This window comes from Lissotriton helveticus, chromosome 6, assembly GCF_964261635.1.
Source record: "Lissotriton helveticus chromosome 6, aLisHel1.1, whole genome shotgun sequence".
NCBI lineage: Eukaryota > Metazoa > Chordata > Amphibia > Caudata > Salamandridae > Lissotriton > Lissotriton helveticus.
In genome coordinates, this window is record NC_136067.1 from 1,549,309,263 (window position 1) to 1,549,326,127 (window position 16,865).

The 16,865-nt window shown below is 48.1% G+C and overlaps 1 protein-coding gene across 5 annotated transcripts in view; it reads right to left on the bottom strand.

Annotated features, from left to right (window-relative positions):
• The window catches only part of CFAP61 (cilia and flagella associated protein 61), a 2,132,686-nt gene that overhangs the window by 25,425 nt on the left and 2,090,396 nt on the right, over positions 1-16,865 (bottom strand). For 4 of the 5 annotated variants that reach the window (XM_078649333.1, XM_078649336.1, XM_078649335.1 and 1 more), the window contains one exon: positions 6,199-6,289. The exons of the other annotated variant lie outside the window; for it this stretch is intronic. In XM_078649333.1, the coding sequence (XP_078505459.1) occupies positions 6,199-6,289 (91 nt within the window). The remainder of the gene's footprint in view (positions 1-6,198; positions 6,290-16,865) is intronic. 5 annotated transcript variants of the gene reach the window in all.

Here is a 16,865-nt window from a genome sequence, read left to right on the forward strand (position 1 = left end):
GGGTGAGTGAGGGTGAGTGAGGGTGAGGGGTTGAGGGTGAGTGAGGGTGAGGGGTTGAGGGTGAGTGAGGGTGAGGCGTTGAGGGTGAGTGAGGGTGAGGGTGAGTGTGGGTGAGGGTGAGTGAGGGTGAGTGAGGGTGAGTGAGGGTGAGGGTGAGTGAGGGTGGGTGAGGGGTTGAGGGTGAGTGAGGGTGAGTGAGGGTGAGGGGTTGAGGGTGAGTGAGGGTGAGGGGTTGAGGGTGAGTGAGGGTGAGGGTGAGTGAGTGTGAGGGGTTGAGGGTGAGGGTGAGTGAGGGTGAGGGGTTGAGGGTGAGTGAGGGTGAGGGTGAGGCTGAGGGGTTGAGGGTGAGTGAGGGTGAGTGAGAGTGAGGGTGAGTGAGGGGTTGAGGGTGAAGGGTTGAGGGTGGGTGAGGGTGAGGGGTTGAGGGTGAGTGAGGGTGAGGGGTTGAGGGGTTGAGGGTGAGTGAGGGTGAGGCGTTGAGGGTGAGTGAGGGTGAGGGTGAGGGTGGGTGAGGGTGAGTGAGGGTGAGGGTGAGTGAGGGTGAGTGAGGGTGAGGGTGAGTGAGGGTGAGTGAGTGTGGGTGAGGGTGAGTGAGGGTGAGGGTGAGTGAGGGCGGGTGAGGGTGAGTGAGGGTGAGTGAGGGTGAGTGAGGGTGAGTGAGGGTGAGGGGTTGAGGGTGAGTGAGGGTGAGGGGTTGAGGGTGGGTGAGGGTGAGGGGTTGAGGGTGAGTGAGGGTGAGGCTGAGGGGTTGAGGGTGAGTGAGGGTGAGTGAGAGTGAGGGTGAGTGAGGGGTTGAGGGTGAAGGGTTGAGGGTGGGTGAGGGTGAGGGGTTGAGGGTGAGGGGTTGAGGGGTTGAGGGTGAGTGAGGGTGAGGCGTTGAGGGTGAGTGAGGGTGAGTGTGGGTGAGGGTGAGTGAGGGTGAGTGAGGGTGAGTGAGGGTGAGGGTGAGTGAGGGTGAGTGAGGGTGAGTGAGGGTGAGGGGTTGAGGGTGAGTGAGGGTGAGTGAGGGTGAGTGAGAGTGAGGGTGAGTGAGGGGTTGAGGGTGAAGGGTTGAGGGTGGGTGAGGGTGAGGGGTTGAGGGTGAGTGAGGGTGAGGGATTGAGGGGTTGAGGGTGAGTGAGGGTGAGGCGTTGAGGGTGAGTGAGGGTGAGGGTGAGTGTGGGTGAGGGTGAGTGAGGGTGAGTGAGGGTGAGTGAGGGTGAGTGAGGGTGAGTGAGGGTGAGTGAGGGTGAGGGGTTGAGGGTGAGTGAGGGTGAGTGAGGGTGAGTGAGGGTGAGGGGTTGAGGGTGAGTGAGGGTGAGGGGTTGAGGGTGGGTGAGGGTGAGGGGTTGAGGGTGAGTGAGGGTGAGGCTGAGGGGTTGAGGGTGAGTGAGAGTGAGGGTGAGTGTGGGTGAGGGTGAGTGAGGGTGAGGCGTTGAGGGTGAGTGAGGGTGAGGGTGAGTGTGGGTGAGGGTGAGTGAGGGTGAGTGAGGGTGAGTGAGGGTGAGTGAGGGTGAGTGAGGGTGAGGGGTTGAGGGTGAGTGAGGGTGAGTGAGGGTGAGGGGTTGAGGGTGAGTGAGGGTGAGGGGTTGAGGGTGAGTGAGGGTGAGGGTGAGGGGTTGAGGGTGAGTGAGGGTGAGGGGTTGAGGGTGAGGCTGAGGGGTTGAGGGTGAGTGAGGGTGAGTGAGAGTGAGGGTGAGTGAGGGGTTGAGGGTGAAGGGTTGAGGGTGGGTGAGGGTGAGGGGTTGAGGGTGACGTGAGGGTGAGGTGTTGAGGGTGAGTGAGGGTGAGGGGTTGAGGGTGAGTGAGGGTGAGTGAGTGTGAGGGGTTGAGGGTGAGTGAGGGTGAGGGGTTGAGGGTGAGTGAGAGTGAGGGTGAGTGAGGGGTTGAGGGTGAAGGGTTGAGGGTGGGTGAGGGTGAGGGGTTGAGGGTGAGTGAGGGTGAGGGGTTGAGGGGTTGAGGGTGAGGCGTTGAGGGTGAGTGAGGGTGAGGGTGAGTGAGGGTGAGTGAGGGTGAGGGTGAGTGAGGGTGAGTGAGGGTGAGTGAGGGTGAGGGGTTGAGGGTGAGTGAGGGTGAGGGGTTGAGGGTGAGTGAGGGTGAGGGGTTGAGGGTGAGTGAGGGTGAGGGTGAGGGGTTGAGGGTGAGTGAGGGTGAGGGGTTGAGGGTGAGTGTGGGTGAGGGTGAGTGAGGGTGAGGTGTTGAGGGTGAGTGAGGGTGAGGGGTTGAGGGTGAGTGAGGGTGAGGGTGAGTGAGTGTGAGGGGTTGAGGGTGAGTGAGGGTGAGGGTGAGTGAGGGTGAGGGGTTGAGGGTGAGTGAGGGTGAGGGTGAGGGTTAGGCTGAGGGGTTGAGGGTGAGTGAGGGTGAGTGAGAGTGAGGGTGAGTGAGGGGTTGAGGGTGAAGGGTTGAGGGTGGGTGAGGGTGAGGGGTTGAGGGTGAGTGAGGGTGAGGGGTTGAGGGTGAGTGAGGGTGAGGCGTTGAGGGTGAGTGAGGGTGAGGGTGAGTGTGGGTGAGGGTGAGTGAGGGTGAGTGAGGGTGAGTGAGGGTGAGTGAGGGTGAGGGTGAGTGAGGGTGAGTGAGGGTGAGGGGTTGAGGGTGAGTGAGGGTGAGTGAGGGTGAGTGAGGGTGAGGGGTTGAGGGTGAGTGAGGGTGAGGGGTTGAGGGTGAGTGAGGGTGAGTGAGTGTGAGGGGTTGAGGGTGAGTGAGGGTGAGGGTGAGGGTGAGTGAGGGTGAGGGGTTGAGGGTGAGTGAGGGTGAGGGTGAGGGTGAGGCTGAGGGGTTGAGGGTGAGTGAGGGTGAGTGAGAGTGAGGGTGAGTGAGGGGTTGAGGGTGAAGGGTTGAGGGTGGGTGAGGGTGAGGGGTTGAGGGTGAGTGAGGGTGAGGGGTTGAGGGGTTGAGGGTGATTGAGGGTGAGGCGTTGAGGGTGAGTGAGGGTGAGGGTGAGTGTGGGTGAGGGTGAGTGAGGGTGAGGGTGAGTGAGGGTGAGGGTGAGTGAGGGTGAGTGAGGGTGAGTGTGGGTGAGGGGTTGAGGGTGAGTGAGGGTGAGTGAGGGTGAGTGAGGGTGAGGGGTTGAGGGTGAGTGAGGGTGAGGGGTTGAGGGTGAGTGAGGGTGAGGGTGAGGGGTTGAGGGTGAGTGAGGGTGAGGGTGGGTGGGGGTGGGTGAGGGTGGGTGAGGGGTTGAGGGTGAGTGAGGGTGAGGGGTTGAGGGTGAGTGAGGGTGAGGGTGGGTGGGGGTGGGTGAGGGTGGGGGTGGGTGAGGGTGAGGGGTTGAGGGTGAGTGAGGGTGAGGGTGGGTGAGGGTGAGTGAGGGTGAGGGGTTGAGGGTGAGGGGTTGAGGGTGAGTGAGGGTGAGGTGTTGAGGGTGAGTGAGGGTGACAGCGTTTCATTTCAAAGGCAACCGAAGTGCAAACACAAGTGGATCCCTGCCCCTCACACGATGGTTTTTAGGGTACAAATGTACAACGGCCGCCTGTGGGTCCTCGCCGGGCTTCAGAGAGGCAGGAAATACCGTTTGCATTCTTAAATTGCGAAGTTGTAGTGGGGGCGGTAAGAAAAAGGCGACCTCGAACTCCAGGTCCCAACAATCCAACACACACTCTCCGTTTAATGCAATATAATGGTGCCGAGAGACCTGGAAGGCGCGGGCCCTGCTGGCAGAGGTTGCACTGCGGCTGCGCAGCTTCAACACCTCCAAAGCACCGAAAATGACTGCTTCAATTCTACTGTGATGACTTACATGTGGTTTGGTGGCGCAGAGATTAAGCTGTAATTGATTTAAAAGCCGTACTGATTAACGAAAAGAAAGTGATTTTTTTAGGGGCAGAAGACAGTCATGGAAAACTGACATTAGGAGAGACTGTGGTTAGGGGTGTGTTGTGGTAAGTGGGGAACACCGTAAACAGTTTCAGAATCCCACCCACTGTATTCAGAGAGAACCACGGGGCTCGGGAGGGGTGGGGGAGTCGAGCTTACTATCACACACCCGGAGCATGCACAGAGCAAGAAGTGGGCAGGCGTCCCATTAGCTGACCTCCGTGTGACCTTCACCACATGCTGTCTATTACTACAAACGTAAGGGAGGGAGGGGGTGCCCTGTCATACAGACTGAAGACAAGCCAGTGTGCCTTAATCATATAGGCCTTTAAACACAACACTGCAGGCCCCCCAAAGGAAAAAGACTGAAAAGCTGGTAATGCAAAAAAAAAAAAAACAAGACGGAGGGCATTGCTGTGGGGAGGGGGTGGAGGAGAAATGCACACGGCGGGCAGGGGAGGGGGCGGAGCGGGGAGAGCGGCATGTGGGTGTGAAGAAGCCGGGGCCTTTGAAGTGAAGCTAAGCTTCACTTCAAAAGGTGTCGAAGGAATGCGGCTGAGGGAACAGACGGCGATTGCGGCTGAGGGAACTGATGTGCACGCGCTTTTAAGCTCAATGCACATGCGCATTGAGCTTAAAAGTCACGGGCACTGCAAGGAATCGCCACGATTCCTTGCTTGTTAGTTAAAGAGTGGTTAAGCCGCAATAGTCTCGCAAGCTCGATGCGCATGCGCATCGACAGGCGAGACCTAAAAAGGGAAGTAATTTGCCTATAGTTAAAAATTCTGTCAACAAAAGATAAAATAATTGAATATGCCCAAACTTCACACCTCATTCTCTCTGGGTCTCCAATAGAGACACTGTCAAATTGGATTTTCAATGACTAGTTTGGGCCAGTTCTCTCAATTATAAACAGTATATATTGTGAAGGATGGAATTAAGTCTGATCTACGGGACTGACCTCAACAGATTATCAAAATAGGTTCTTTCCAGCTCTTATTACAGAAAACAAAAAATGCAAATGAACGTGCTCCGTGTTTGAACCAGTGAAGATCCCTTTCACAATATTACGTGTCAGTAAAACTTGTGTGGATCATTCCTTATTAGGCAAGCAACAAAAACAGCACAAACCAGGAACCCTGATCCATTTTTCCTTCTATGGAAAAAATACTTAGAGGACTAGTCAACAAAACCTGCTGCATCGGTCAAGGGCTTCACCAGTGGACATTTAGGGAACCACTCAAAAGCGAAAAAAACATAGTGGACTTCAAGTTGCAAGGGAGGGAAAATTCTGTCATGTTGTTTTACGGTGATAACGCCCACATTGGACTGTATGTAAGAAACCAGATAAAAACGTATTGAAAACTAAAACCTATTACCCAAGTACTATGGAAAATCCATCAGACATCTATGCTGATACAATGCAAGAATAAACTCTACGGGCTTGATTATGAGTTTGGTGGTGCAGGAGCAGGACCGTACGAAATAGGCACCGAACGACAAAGGCAGTACCTGCACGGCAGGAACTGGTGCAGTCCATGCTGTGCTGGTACTGGGATGCGGTATGCATCCCATGGCCCAGAGGCAACAGGGATCCCTGTAGGGGCCCCTTTGTTTCGGGTATGACTGGCTTAGTTGTGATAGGGCAGTTGGAAGACCACCACGCCGTACCCCAGCAAGTCTGGCAGCCCGTGGACCACCAGGCTCGTAATCAGGCCCTAAGTCACTTGGAGTTGGGTAATATCAGTCCGAACTCTTCCTGAAGACCAACGTGGCAGTGTGCGAGCTGAAATATAGGGTAATAGTGCACTAAAAAAAGTAAAATGTGTCAGCTTGGCTCTCAAACAGCTATCTTTCAAAATGCAAATTACATATTTGAGCATGAGTGCCCTGTGGTCAGGGCGTTAGCAGCAGTTATTGCTCTCTGTAGAGGAAGGTTATCGTTATTAATTGCCTGCACTGACATTATGGGCCCTAGCTGATGGCATGGGTGAATAGTTATGAGAAATGCAATTAAAGACTATGATCTCCTCATAGCAGGTGGGAGATGAGACTGTCATCACCCGCCCCTGATCATACCCAACACATGTAAATACTAATTCCAAATGTGTTTGTCTTTTCATTTCTGCCACTTAGCCTACACTAGTAACTACAGATACACATCAGAAGTTAGCGCTAGTAGTAGTCTGATTGGCTGAGCTAGTACCAGCATTCCATCGGGCGAAATGAGCATTGTTAACGTCAGTCTCTTCAATAAAAGTAGTTACTTTTATGCCGTGTTCAAGTAATCGTCTGGCTTGAAAGGAGCTCTGGTGTCCCATTGGAGGGATCAGTGCCATAGAATGCCGAGAGTGGGGTGGGCCCTGTCTGTCCCCAGTAAATAGCGAATACTGCCAGTGATTTCCTTACCTGGCTGGAGGCCAGCATCAGGCGCACCTCTTGTCTGAAATCGATAAACCGGTCGTGGTAGACAGCCAGGGACCACGGATCACTGAAGTAACTGGCGAAGAAAGCAGAATTGAGTTATCCTTAACCACTAATAAAGTATTTACCTGTTACCCCAAGCCCCCACCTCATAATTTAGAGCTCTCGATCGCCTGCTCATAAAATGCCTCCCTCGCATCACGCCCAATCAATTCTTTTAATGGATGTTCCTGATGTACAGCCAGCTCGAGTAATTACATTTAAAGTGGCTTAATTCCAAGCTGTAGCAAGACCCGGCGAAGAATCCTGATTTTATCAGAATTTAAAAGCGCCTGAAGACCTGCAAAGGGCTCGGGCCTCCCTTATCTGCCCTCATTTGAGCAAAGCAGATTGCGGGATTAACTGAACTGCTGCATACACAAATTAAATTTGGGGAAGACCCTGACACAAATGTTGTGTGGCGTTACGGTTTCAGGATTAATATATGTCAGGAAAAGACAGGCCAGAATGTTGCAAAACATTCTGCACGGTTTCTACGTTTCGGCCTGTTTTTTGGTTGTATCAATAAACAGCACCGCACACAAATGCTTGAAAAGTCAGTTTTTTGTCTACACCAATAAACAATACACTTTGCACTTTATCTGTGTAGATGAAAACCACTTGTTTAAAAATGTGATGGAGAAAACAGCACGTTGCTAGATTTGAAAGATAAACTTGTTTACTTTCTGTGAAGTATTACTAGTCATTCACACTAATTATTTAGGGCTTTGGCAGCCTTGTGCATACATGTATGTACCTTAGCCATGTTGGAATGTTTTTTCAATAACAAAAACTATTCAAAGATGGCCACCCTTGCGTGCGCATGCACAGCGATCATCTGGGTCAAAAAATTATAGCAAAGCCAATAGGTCTCTGCTCTTGCCTCAATGGTGCGACCTACTGGCTTTGCTGATGCTTGTGTTATGTTGAGTGAATTTAACATATATTGGGATAAAAAATTCCTAGTAACGCAAGCAACATGAAAGGCATTTAGGGCCAGATGTCCGACCGTTTTTAGTGGTCGCAAACGGAGAATCGGGCTGTTTGCAACCACTAAAACGGCTTGTGCATTGTACTAACCCTACTTTGCAAGCCGGTAACCTATTACAGACCGCATAATTGGGTTTGCGAACCGCTATTAGGAAGTGGTGTTTCAAGGGCATCCATTCCTAATAGTAAGTCGCAGTGGCGTGTATGAATGTTCTAAGACCGGAATGCGATCGCAAAACATTCATATTTTACCCACTCTGTGAAGGAGGTGGTAACCCATTTGCAAACGGGAAGGGGTCCCTAAGGGACCACTTCCCCTTTGTGAATGTGGGATCCAAAAAATGTTAAGAACAGGCAGTGGCCCCACGGACCACTGCCTACTCAAACAAGCATTTGCAATGCAATTGGTCTCGCATTTGAGAGAGAGGTGTTGGTGTTGTAAATGACAATGTATTTTATCTATTTGTTTTTGTTAGGTGCTGAGTGGATGTATGTGGTGTGGAGTGGAATTATTTGGGTTCTATTGGAATTGTTAGTTGTGGAATTGTGCAGGGTGGAGTGGTGTGGAGTGCATTTGTGTTCTTGCCTAGTTATTAAAATGGATGTGAAGGATCACAACAATTCTGCAGGGTAAGGCTGACACAATTCATCTAATGCCACAAAGAAAAGGCAGTCAGGGACAAAGGAAGTGGGTACGACAGAAACAAGTTAATTTTGAGCAGCAATAGGATCAATGTGCTTACTACAAAAACAGTTTTTACTATAAACATGACAAAATTGTGCAGAAAATACGACGCCGTGATAACCTTTTCTCCAGGCATCGATCATGTTGTGCAAATCACATAGTCAAAGTGGGCTCTTAAAATCAATAGTATCTCTACTTTGGGGGAAAGTTAATATTTACAAAAGAACCATCATGACTCTTTGATGACAGGTGCAAGTCTAAAATGCAAAGATAAATGTCACTAGACCAAAAGATAACAGAACAAGAAGTTACATTATTACATTTACAAGTAGTGGGAGAAATTAGCGAACACATGTTTAGCTTCAATAATATTACAACTAATATCAACAGAAATGTGGAAAAGGCATAAAGGCGTACACTGACCAACATCTTGTTCAAAGAGGTATGTACTTATCTCGAAATCATAGTTTCAGATTTATAGCTGCAAAAGCTTTTTGTTTTTTAATAAGTATCACTACAGCTCAATGGGATTTTCCTTACACTGGCTTGCCCACAACTCAAATGTACAGTAAAGCACCATATCCATTCACTGATTTGCGCTGTGCATCTTTGAGAAACGTGCAGTAACATGAGCACAATTATGTATTTGACCTCCACTGCTGAAAAAATCAGAAGTCTAAAGTCCTTGAAAACTGAAAAGGACAACCCAATTTCAAAAGCGGGCAACGTGAATGACAACATGCACACACCTATATCCACAGTGTAGGGACACTCTGCTTCTCTCTCAAGGTCTTAAACTCGGACGCACTCTGATTAGCGTGATGGCTTTTTCTCCACAGGGCGCCTTTCATAGGTAGAAGAATGGGTGTTCTGCTGATCAGCCATTGATGAAAAGGGGAAAGTGTGCAACAGCCCTCTTTGCAGCCCACTGAAGAATGTTTCTGTACCGAGGCGACAAACACAGGAATGCGGCTTTGAGGTTACTCTTAAGAATCAAATGCACTGCAATGCACCTGATTAAAATGCGTTAAAAAATATCCGATTGACCACAGATTCCATATAACTGCCCATGCATTTACACCGTAATACTTAACTGTGACTGAAACTGAAAACTAATGATCAACAGCTACTGTGTTGAAACAGAAAAGTGTTTACCGACACTTTTTCGCTTCTAGAAAAGCACAGACATAAATAAACAGCTTAACAGGAAATATGTTCCTGGATATTTCTGCGGCCCACTTTTGCTTCCGTTTCGCATCATGTCTGAGAAAAGAATTGATACAAAAGGCGAACGTTCAGATTATTTAAAACACATAGAGGACAGTGAGTGTTTTCATATACTCCTCCGTTGTTTGTTAAAAGCGATGCGAGTGCCGAATAATAACGCATATATAAATAAAAAATAATTACTATCCTTCGAGTTGCGTTTGATTTTAAAGAGAAAGTCACATTTCAAATTTAAAAACGAAGCAGTATTAAATGGGTAAAATGTCTAGAGGAGACCTAAAGAACTGAGAAAAAAATGAAAGAGAAATAATGGGATGTCATAATTAACTCGTTGACATATAGAAATGTGACTGACGCAACTGTACCACGCTGGCCTTCAAGCCAGTTATATAAATGCAAACTTGTTATTAGCTTCGAAATAGGGAACAACGGCAGCCTAAAAAAGAAGCAGACATGGAGATTGTTTTAACTGTGGCAACAACACTGAAGCCTGTGACTGTTGTGACGGGGCTGCTTGTGATTATGAAAACTGATAAAGCATTGAAGTTATAAAGACAGATGGGCCTTGCAAGCCAGGAAAGTAAATTTACATTTGGCCTTATTACTCACATATGTGTGAATGCTCTAGAATGTAGCATGCACATTGAAGCACAGTGGCTACAAGTAGGTGCTGAGACTTGTCCACAATGTGTTCATGGACGACTGCTCCTGTTCTGTGAGAATATGTTAATATAAGTCACCACAAAGACAGGCTCTGGTCATGCCTCTCACTGCAATCCTTAACTTCAAGTACCAACAAGTATCCTTCAATAAACCTACCCCACAGCATTCCCCCAAGTTTCCTAATAAAAATCATAACACTTGTGTGGGTAGGCCTAGTACCCATGACAGGAAATGACTCAAAAGGTTACGCAACAGTAGCACATCACAATTTTCCACTGAAACTGACTCTTTTTTAGCAAAGTTGTTGAAAAGTGGGGTAGTATTTTTATCGGGACATGTGGAGAAATGCTGGGTAGTAGGAATTTTCTGTATTCCCGAGGATTTCAGAAGTTTATGTCACAGAAATACAAGGAAAATTTGTGATTTTAGCCAAAGTTTGAGGATTACAGGGCACTGTGGGTAGGAATACGTTGAGGGATCCAAGTGAAACAATCCACCCTGGACTCCTTAGGATGTTTAGTTTTGAGAAATATCTGGCTCTGGTAAGTTGCCCCAGGTGGTGGCCTACCCAAGCCCAAAAAGTGCAGCCATTCACCATGGCAAGAGGGATGATATTGGGGTTTAGCCACACTCTCCTGGTGCATATATGTAAAAACAACAGCCCAAAATTCAACTGTCCTCTCGATTGCTATTGGGATGAAATGCTTTAGTCCATGGGGGAGCAGAAAGACTATGAGGATTTAAGGGTGACGATGTGACCTGATGTTAAGTTGGGGCAGTCCCACCCCATTATTTTTAAAAAAATATATATATTTCTGCCATACAGGGGTCTTTCTACCACCCAGGGGCAAATTGGGGGCAAACCTCCTGTCTGCCCGGCAGGGGGGGCACAGAAGGACTGCTTTGTCTGTTTTGGGGTGGGGTATGACTCGATGCCAGGGTAGGCCGACCCCTCCTTTTGTTAGTTTTGGAAGCATTTTGAATTCCCTGGTGTCTAGTGGGCTTTCCGTCCTTTCAGGGGCAAATTAGCTAGGGGAGCAGAAAGACTGCTTTGTCCCTTTTGGGGTGAGGGTGTGGCCAATGCCAGAGTGCAACACCTGCCTGCCTTGCTTTTGCCTCAAACGAAAAATCCCTGGTGTCTAGTGGGCTGACTACCCCCCCACCCCCGGGGGCAGGGAAGGGGTAGATTTAGGGGAAACTCCCCAAGTGGGACAAACTTCCTATGTGCTCCCGAGGGGGCCAGAAAGACTGTTTCATCCCTTTTGGGAGTGGGTACATGGTTATACCCATTGTGTGCAGCCCCCACCTCTAAGTGTTTTTTAGAATATTTCCCTGGGGCCGTTTTATGGCAATACCTCGGTGTGAAACGGGCATTTGCGCCCGCTTTGCGCTCCCCGGGGCACTTTGATATTACAGAGGGGGCTGCAGACTCTAGTGCGTCCCCTTCTGTAATTCCGATAGTGCTGGTGCAGATAAAGCGCCAGCGCTATCTTCAAAAGGCTTTTGTTTGAAGGCATGGCTCCGTGCAAAAGAGGGAACCCCTTTGCATCTACGCCTGTGCCCTATTACAGACGGGGGTGCTGAGGCAAGGAATCTGTCATAGGCGCACAGTCAGTGCGTTCCTTGATAGCAGCCTCTGGAGGGTGGCAGATACCCCCTTGCAAGCAGGTACAGTCACTCACTTCACCTGCCTGCAAGGGGATCTCTAAACCCCTTTACAAGTGCAGGCGGGTTGCTGCCTGCACTATGCAAGGCGGAGCGGCTACAAAGCAGTCGCTTCATTTTTCACATGGATGTGCTGTCCCCAGGGCAGCGCACGTTCGCGGCTATTCTGGGGGCAGGGCATTCAATGTAACATGGCAAACTTTCAATGTTTGCGACCGGTGCACCTGTTTTAATGTGCGCTGGGTACAAACAGTGAAAGTGTGTCCTTTACAAAATAGGGCTCCTGATGTCTCATGAGATTCCTGTCTCACAACCCCCCACACCCCCACTGGTTGATTGGGGATAATCACCCCCACACACAGCCCAGAGGGAGCAGAAAGACTGTTAAGCCCTGTTTGTAGGGGTGTGGGCATGGCTATGCCTAAGGTGGGCAGTCCCCATCCCTATGTCATATGTATTTTTTTTAAATACCCTCGTGTCTAGTGGGCAGAAAGACTGAACTTTTCATGGGGTGGAGGGAGCACAAGCCATTGCCCAAGGGGCCCCTCTCCCAAACTCCCTGGTGGCCAGTGGGTGAATCACTGCTTGGGCAACTCTCTCCTGTGGCAATCCCCAAGCAGGGATCCACTGGGTAGATACACCATTGGAAAGAGGAGATTCCCCCCTTCTCAACAATACCTCTCCCAAGGCAATCAGTGATGAGCCCATCGGATTGTTTTACTTTCACTTTACGTATAATGGCGTGAGCGAGTCCTTCGCGCTGATCAACATTACAAAGAAGAAAAAACTCAGGTTTCTCGAGAAACTCTTACCTGAGCAGCCAGAGCTACAGTAAAAAAAAATAGAAACCCAAAAGTTTCTGTATACCTCTCCCCAGTGTCAGCCAATAGCCAACAGGAGCAATGGGGAAGGAGTGCGGGCATCAGCATCCCAGTTCATCATTATTTTGTGTACACCAGTTTAGACCCAGCCATATGAAAATCAGTTCTGACCCTATTCCAATGTGAACAGTCCAGCCTCAACTGCAAGGCCAAGTCCTTCCTGAACCTTAACACCAGCAACTCAGGACTGATTCCCTCAGCTGTAGTTGCTGTCCTAAATGCTACGCATATGCCTAGATGTGGGTCCCGTGCTCACTGTGCCGCTGGAACCAAGCCACACCTGACTGAAGAGCCCCAATTAGAGCAAAACTTGTCTTGGGTTGCTTGTGTTCCTGTTCAGGGAGGGCATGGCCTGGCAGTTTGGCAAGGCCCATTCCTATTGGAGCAGAGTTAAGACTGATTTGCATATGTCTGGGGAGTCCAAATTGAGGTGGCATGGTATACAAAATAATGATGGATTGGGTTGCGGTTCATGTAATTACCAGTGAGGGAGATTAATTCAAGCATTTCACCCATCACTTTTTTGTACACTTTAGTGTGTCACCCTTATTGGGACAGGTATGCCCAGACTTGGGTCCTGTGCACTCTGTGAAAATGGAACCAAGCTATAACTGGCTGATTTGCTTATGGCTAGGTACAACTGAGTTGACATGAAAGCTTAAAAACAATGGACTGGAGTGAGTCTCCAAGCAATTGCCTGTGGCTGAGATTAACTCATGCATTCCATCCATCACCTTATTTCTGCAGGCACTATTCTTCTGAGACATAACAGATGATAATATGCTTCAGACAGAATCTGCGAGGAGCAGTATTTTGCTGGACACATTAATGCAGAAGAAGACATTATGCTTTTAACAAAGTTTCACTGGGTGGTAGAATTATTCTGAGACATTATGGCACAGGATGATATTATGCTTCTGACAAAGTATCTCTGAGGAGCAGAATTCTTCTGGCATTATTGTAGAGGATTGAGTATTCTTCTGATTGAATATTGCTCAGGGCAGTATTCTTCAGATACATTATTCCTGAGGGTTAGTATTCTGTCCCCGTTGAGTTTCTGACAGACACTTTTCTTCTTGCTAGCACTTCTCGATGAGCACTATACTGGGACTGGCATATTATTGGCAATCTGCTTGGAAGGTACAATATTGTCCTGACACAATGTCCTTGCCTGCACCTATCATACCTCTGCACGTGTCTTCTTGTGGAAGGCCCACCACAGGGGGCCCCCTGAATCCTTATCACAGCTCCACTGAGGGGAGGTGAGGAGCAGATAGGAGCTTGATTGTGCCTCAACCTACAATTATGATTTTCCCATCGTCATCATAAAAACTTTATTTCGATCTCCAAGTATCATAAAAGCACGAATACAAAAGGAGCACATAAAAACAATACAATCAAAATCCATAGATGCCATACAAATTAAAAATCTCAAAAGTTCAATAATTTTACTATTGAATCAGCAATTATTCATACAAAGCACCGTGGAGGTTCTCCTTACACCCAATCACAGAATACAAGCCCTGTGTCTCATGGGACCAACATAACAATTTACATGGGGGCTTGACATACCACTCATCTATAAAAAAGAGGTACTGATTGGGATCAAAATAAATATATAATGTGTCCTTGTGCTCCCTTGGTCCACGATGCACAAAACAGTACAGCTATTAGAATAAAATACAAATTCTTCTAATACCCACGTATGGAACCAGATTTTTTAGACATTTCGGGACTAGGGGCATGTACAAAATAGTAGTTAGTGGGCCACTAGGCATTAAAGTGCAGTTATTCCTTCGGGCTATTCGTCCACATATAACAAAGTGCCAATAGATTTAGATTAAAACACAACTACAAAAAGAATAAAAAAGTTAAACAGCACTACAAAATGGAATCACAGAAACATTGGTAGATACAGAGAATTAAATTGTATAGTAAACAAGCAACAAGGTATTAAAGCAATATGTAGAGCAGAGAGAGAAAAACACTCCTCCGGACCCAACCACATGACTATTATAGTGGTTCCTGAACCCTAGCTCGGATACATTTTGAGCGCTAGATCCAGGCAGCCATGAGGTATCTCGTGACAGCGAATACCACCAACCTAGAGATATCTGTTCATAACATCCTAAGTGCCTCCAGGTGCCATCTAGTGCCCAAAATAACAATTTTTCTCTGGAAGTCATAAGCAAGGCAAAGGAATAGAATATGGAGAATGGGTTGGGAGCCCTCTACACGATGGGCACTCATCACCCCTATGTTGTTCACAGGCCCACTTGGTACAGCATGCTCCAGTAGGGAGGGACTGATACATAAATTGTAGAAACAATTTCCAAGCCAATTTTCAATCGTCTTTTCATACACAGGGAGCATTTTGAAGTTGGTAAATTCTGTAGTTAAAGCACTTTTGCTGCTATGGATAATTTTTGCAGATACATACTCGCACTAGGCAGGCAGATTTAATATTAATTTTAGAGATGGAATTAGATTCCTCTGGTCTTATGATTTTCTATGGGGAGAGGTGGGAGCAGGAGGTTTAGTTTGTTAGTTTATAATGTCTCTCCTCGACCATAGATTACACAGCGTAATGGCTAAACAGAGAAACACCGGAAGGAGAGCAGCACCAAACAGCCCCATAAAGCATTTGTATCCTGTCCCACTTCTTTCATGGACCACAAAACAGCATGCAAAAGTGAACTAGAGTTTGTGAAGTAGCCGCACTGTGCAGGAAAGCTTGAAGAGAGATGGTGCAGCTGAACCCAGAATGTGGGGTGTGCTGCACATGGGGTGCCCACACCATATGGTAGTTCAGAAGGAGCTGCAGGGCCCCAGGTGCTTTCTTGGATTCATGCAGTTCAGCGGCCGTTGCTCAATTCACATAGAACTCCCACAGCTTTGCAAGGAGAACCCCTTTGGCCTCCTCTTGTGCTACATTTTCTTGATGTCTCATATGCTTCTCTTATCATTCATTCACAGTTTTAAAGGCCTCAATAGCACCTCAGTTCCAGGGCAGGCAGGGTGGCACAGCTAGCTCTGGGATGGCTGGAAGGCCTGTGGGCACCTACGATGCAGCAGTTCTTTGGATGTTGAGAGACATGGGGAGGTTATTGTTGCCCTTGAAGCAGATATCATAAGGGAGGATTTGTGTCTGACATAATTGAGGGCTGGAGACATATCTCCCAGTCCTTTGCTTTAGCAATCGATTCCATTCCAGGGATGGTGGGACCTTCACTCCTTCCACAATCTTAACCTACTAAAACAAGTATGAAATGCACAACACCACACCCACATATACTCTCATCAGGGGGGCTCAGAGGAGGGTTTAGCAAGGGTTGTTAGAGTGTTATGTGGAAAGCATACGCCCACAGAGTGAAAAATGGATGCTAAGGTCTAGCAAGACCCTCCAAAAGTGCCACCTGATGTCCAATCAGCCTAGTTACCCGCCCTTACCCATCCATGCTTACTTAGAAAATTCAATAAACATGGCATCTTGGAAACAACGTCTATGGATGTTTGGCAAAACCCCAGTCATCTCATGAAAGAGCACAAGGACTATGAGGAACACCAGAATAACTTCTCTTGATCCTACTAACCTGTCTAAGTGCACAAAGTACTTCTGAGCAGCGGGGGCATTGCAATTTGTGCAGCATCATGATCTTTTTTGATTTCTGATCAATTGTTCTGAGTTGACCAAAGGTTCATAGTTATATTAGGGCATCCCTTCCTGGGCTTAGTATTATAGTTGATTCAGTCACAGTCTTGGTCCCAAGTTGTAACCCATACTAGGGCATCTGTTTGTGAGCTAGTACAACAGCCCATATTGACAAAATCTGTTACATGTATTTGTATAGCGCACAACTCACCCTGAAATATATCTCCTGATACTGAAGTATTTGTCACCCTCTTTCTTTATCCACAGTCCTGATTACATTTCCTTGTTAGAATTCTCCATTTGTACCCAAAAAGATCACCCACTCCAGCTGCAGCAAAAGGAAATGGAAAGAGAAGAGACCTATCTGACAATGGCAAAGCTGTTCAACAGACATGTAGGCATCACACACAGACTGGACTCATGCCGCACACTTGGATAAATCCACGCTTCTCAATCAGGTGGCAACATCTTAGACCACACTCGGTCAAAAAGACTTAGTCTGTGTATACTACAATGAAGCGCAGGCCGGGTACAGGGGCCAGGTTAGTCACGCTGAAAAAATTACCTTTTTAAAGTCTGGTGCGAAGAGTTCTATTAGTGGTGGAGGAGGCCAAAGGGAGCAGGTAGAGTGTTGTGGAAGGACGGCGCTGTAGTACTAAGAAAAAGTCCTGGTGTCGCTAACAGTTGTCACTGTAGCACGAACATCCAGTTGGGCATCGCAGACAGCCACTGCTGAAGCTTCGCGTTGGTGGTCACGGAGGGCTGTCATTGCTGTAGCACGAAGTGCAGATCTCATGTTGCTAGTCGTAGCTGTAGTGCGAAGAGTCAGGTTCTCCAGAGCTTCACATTA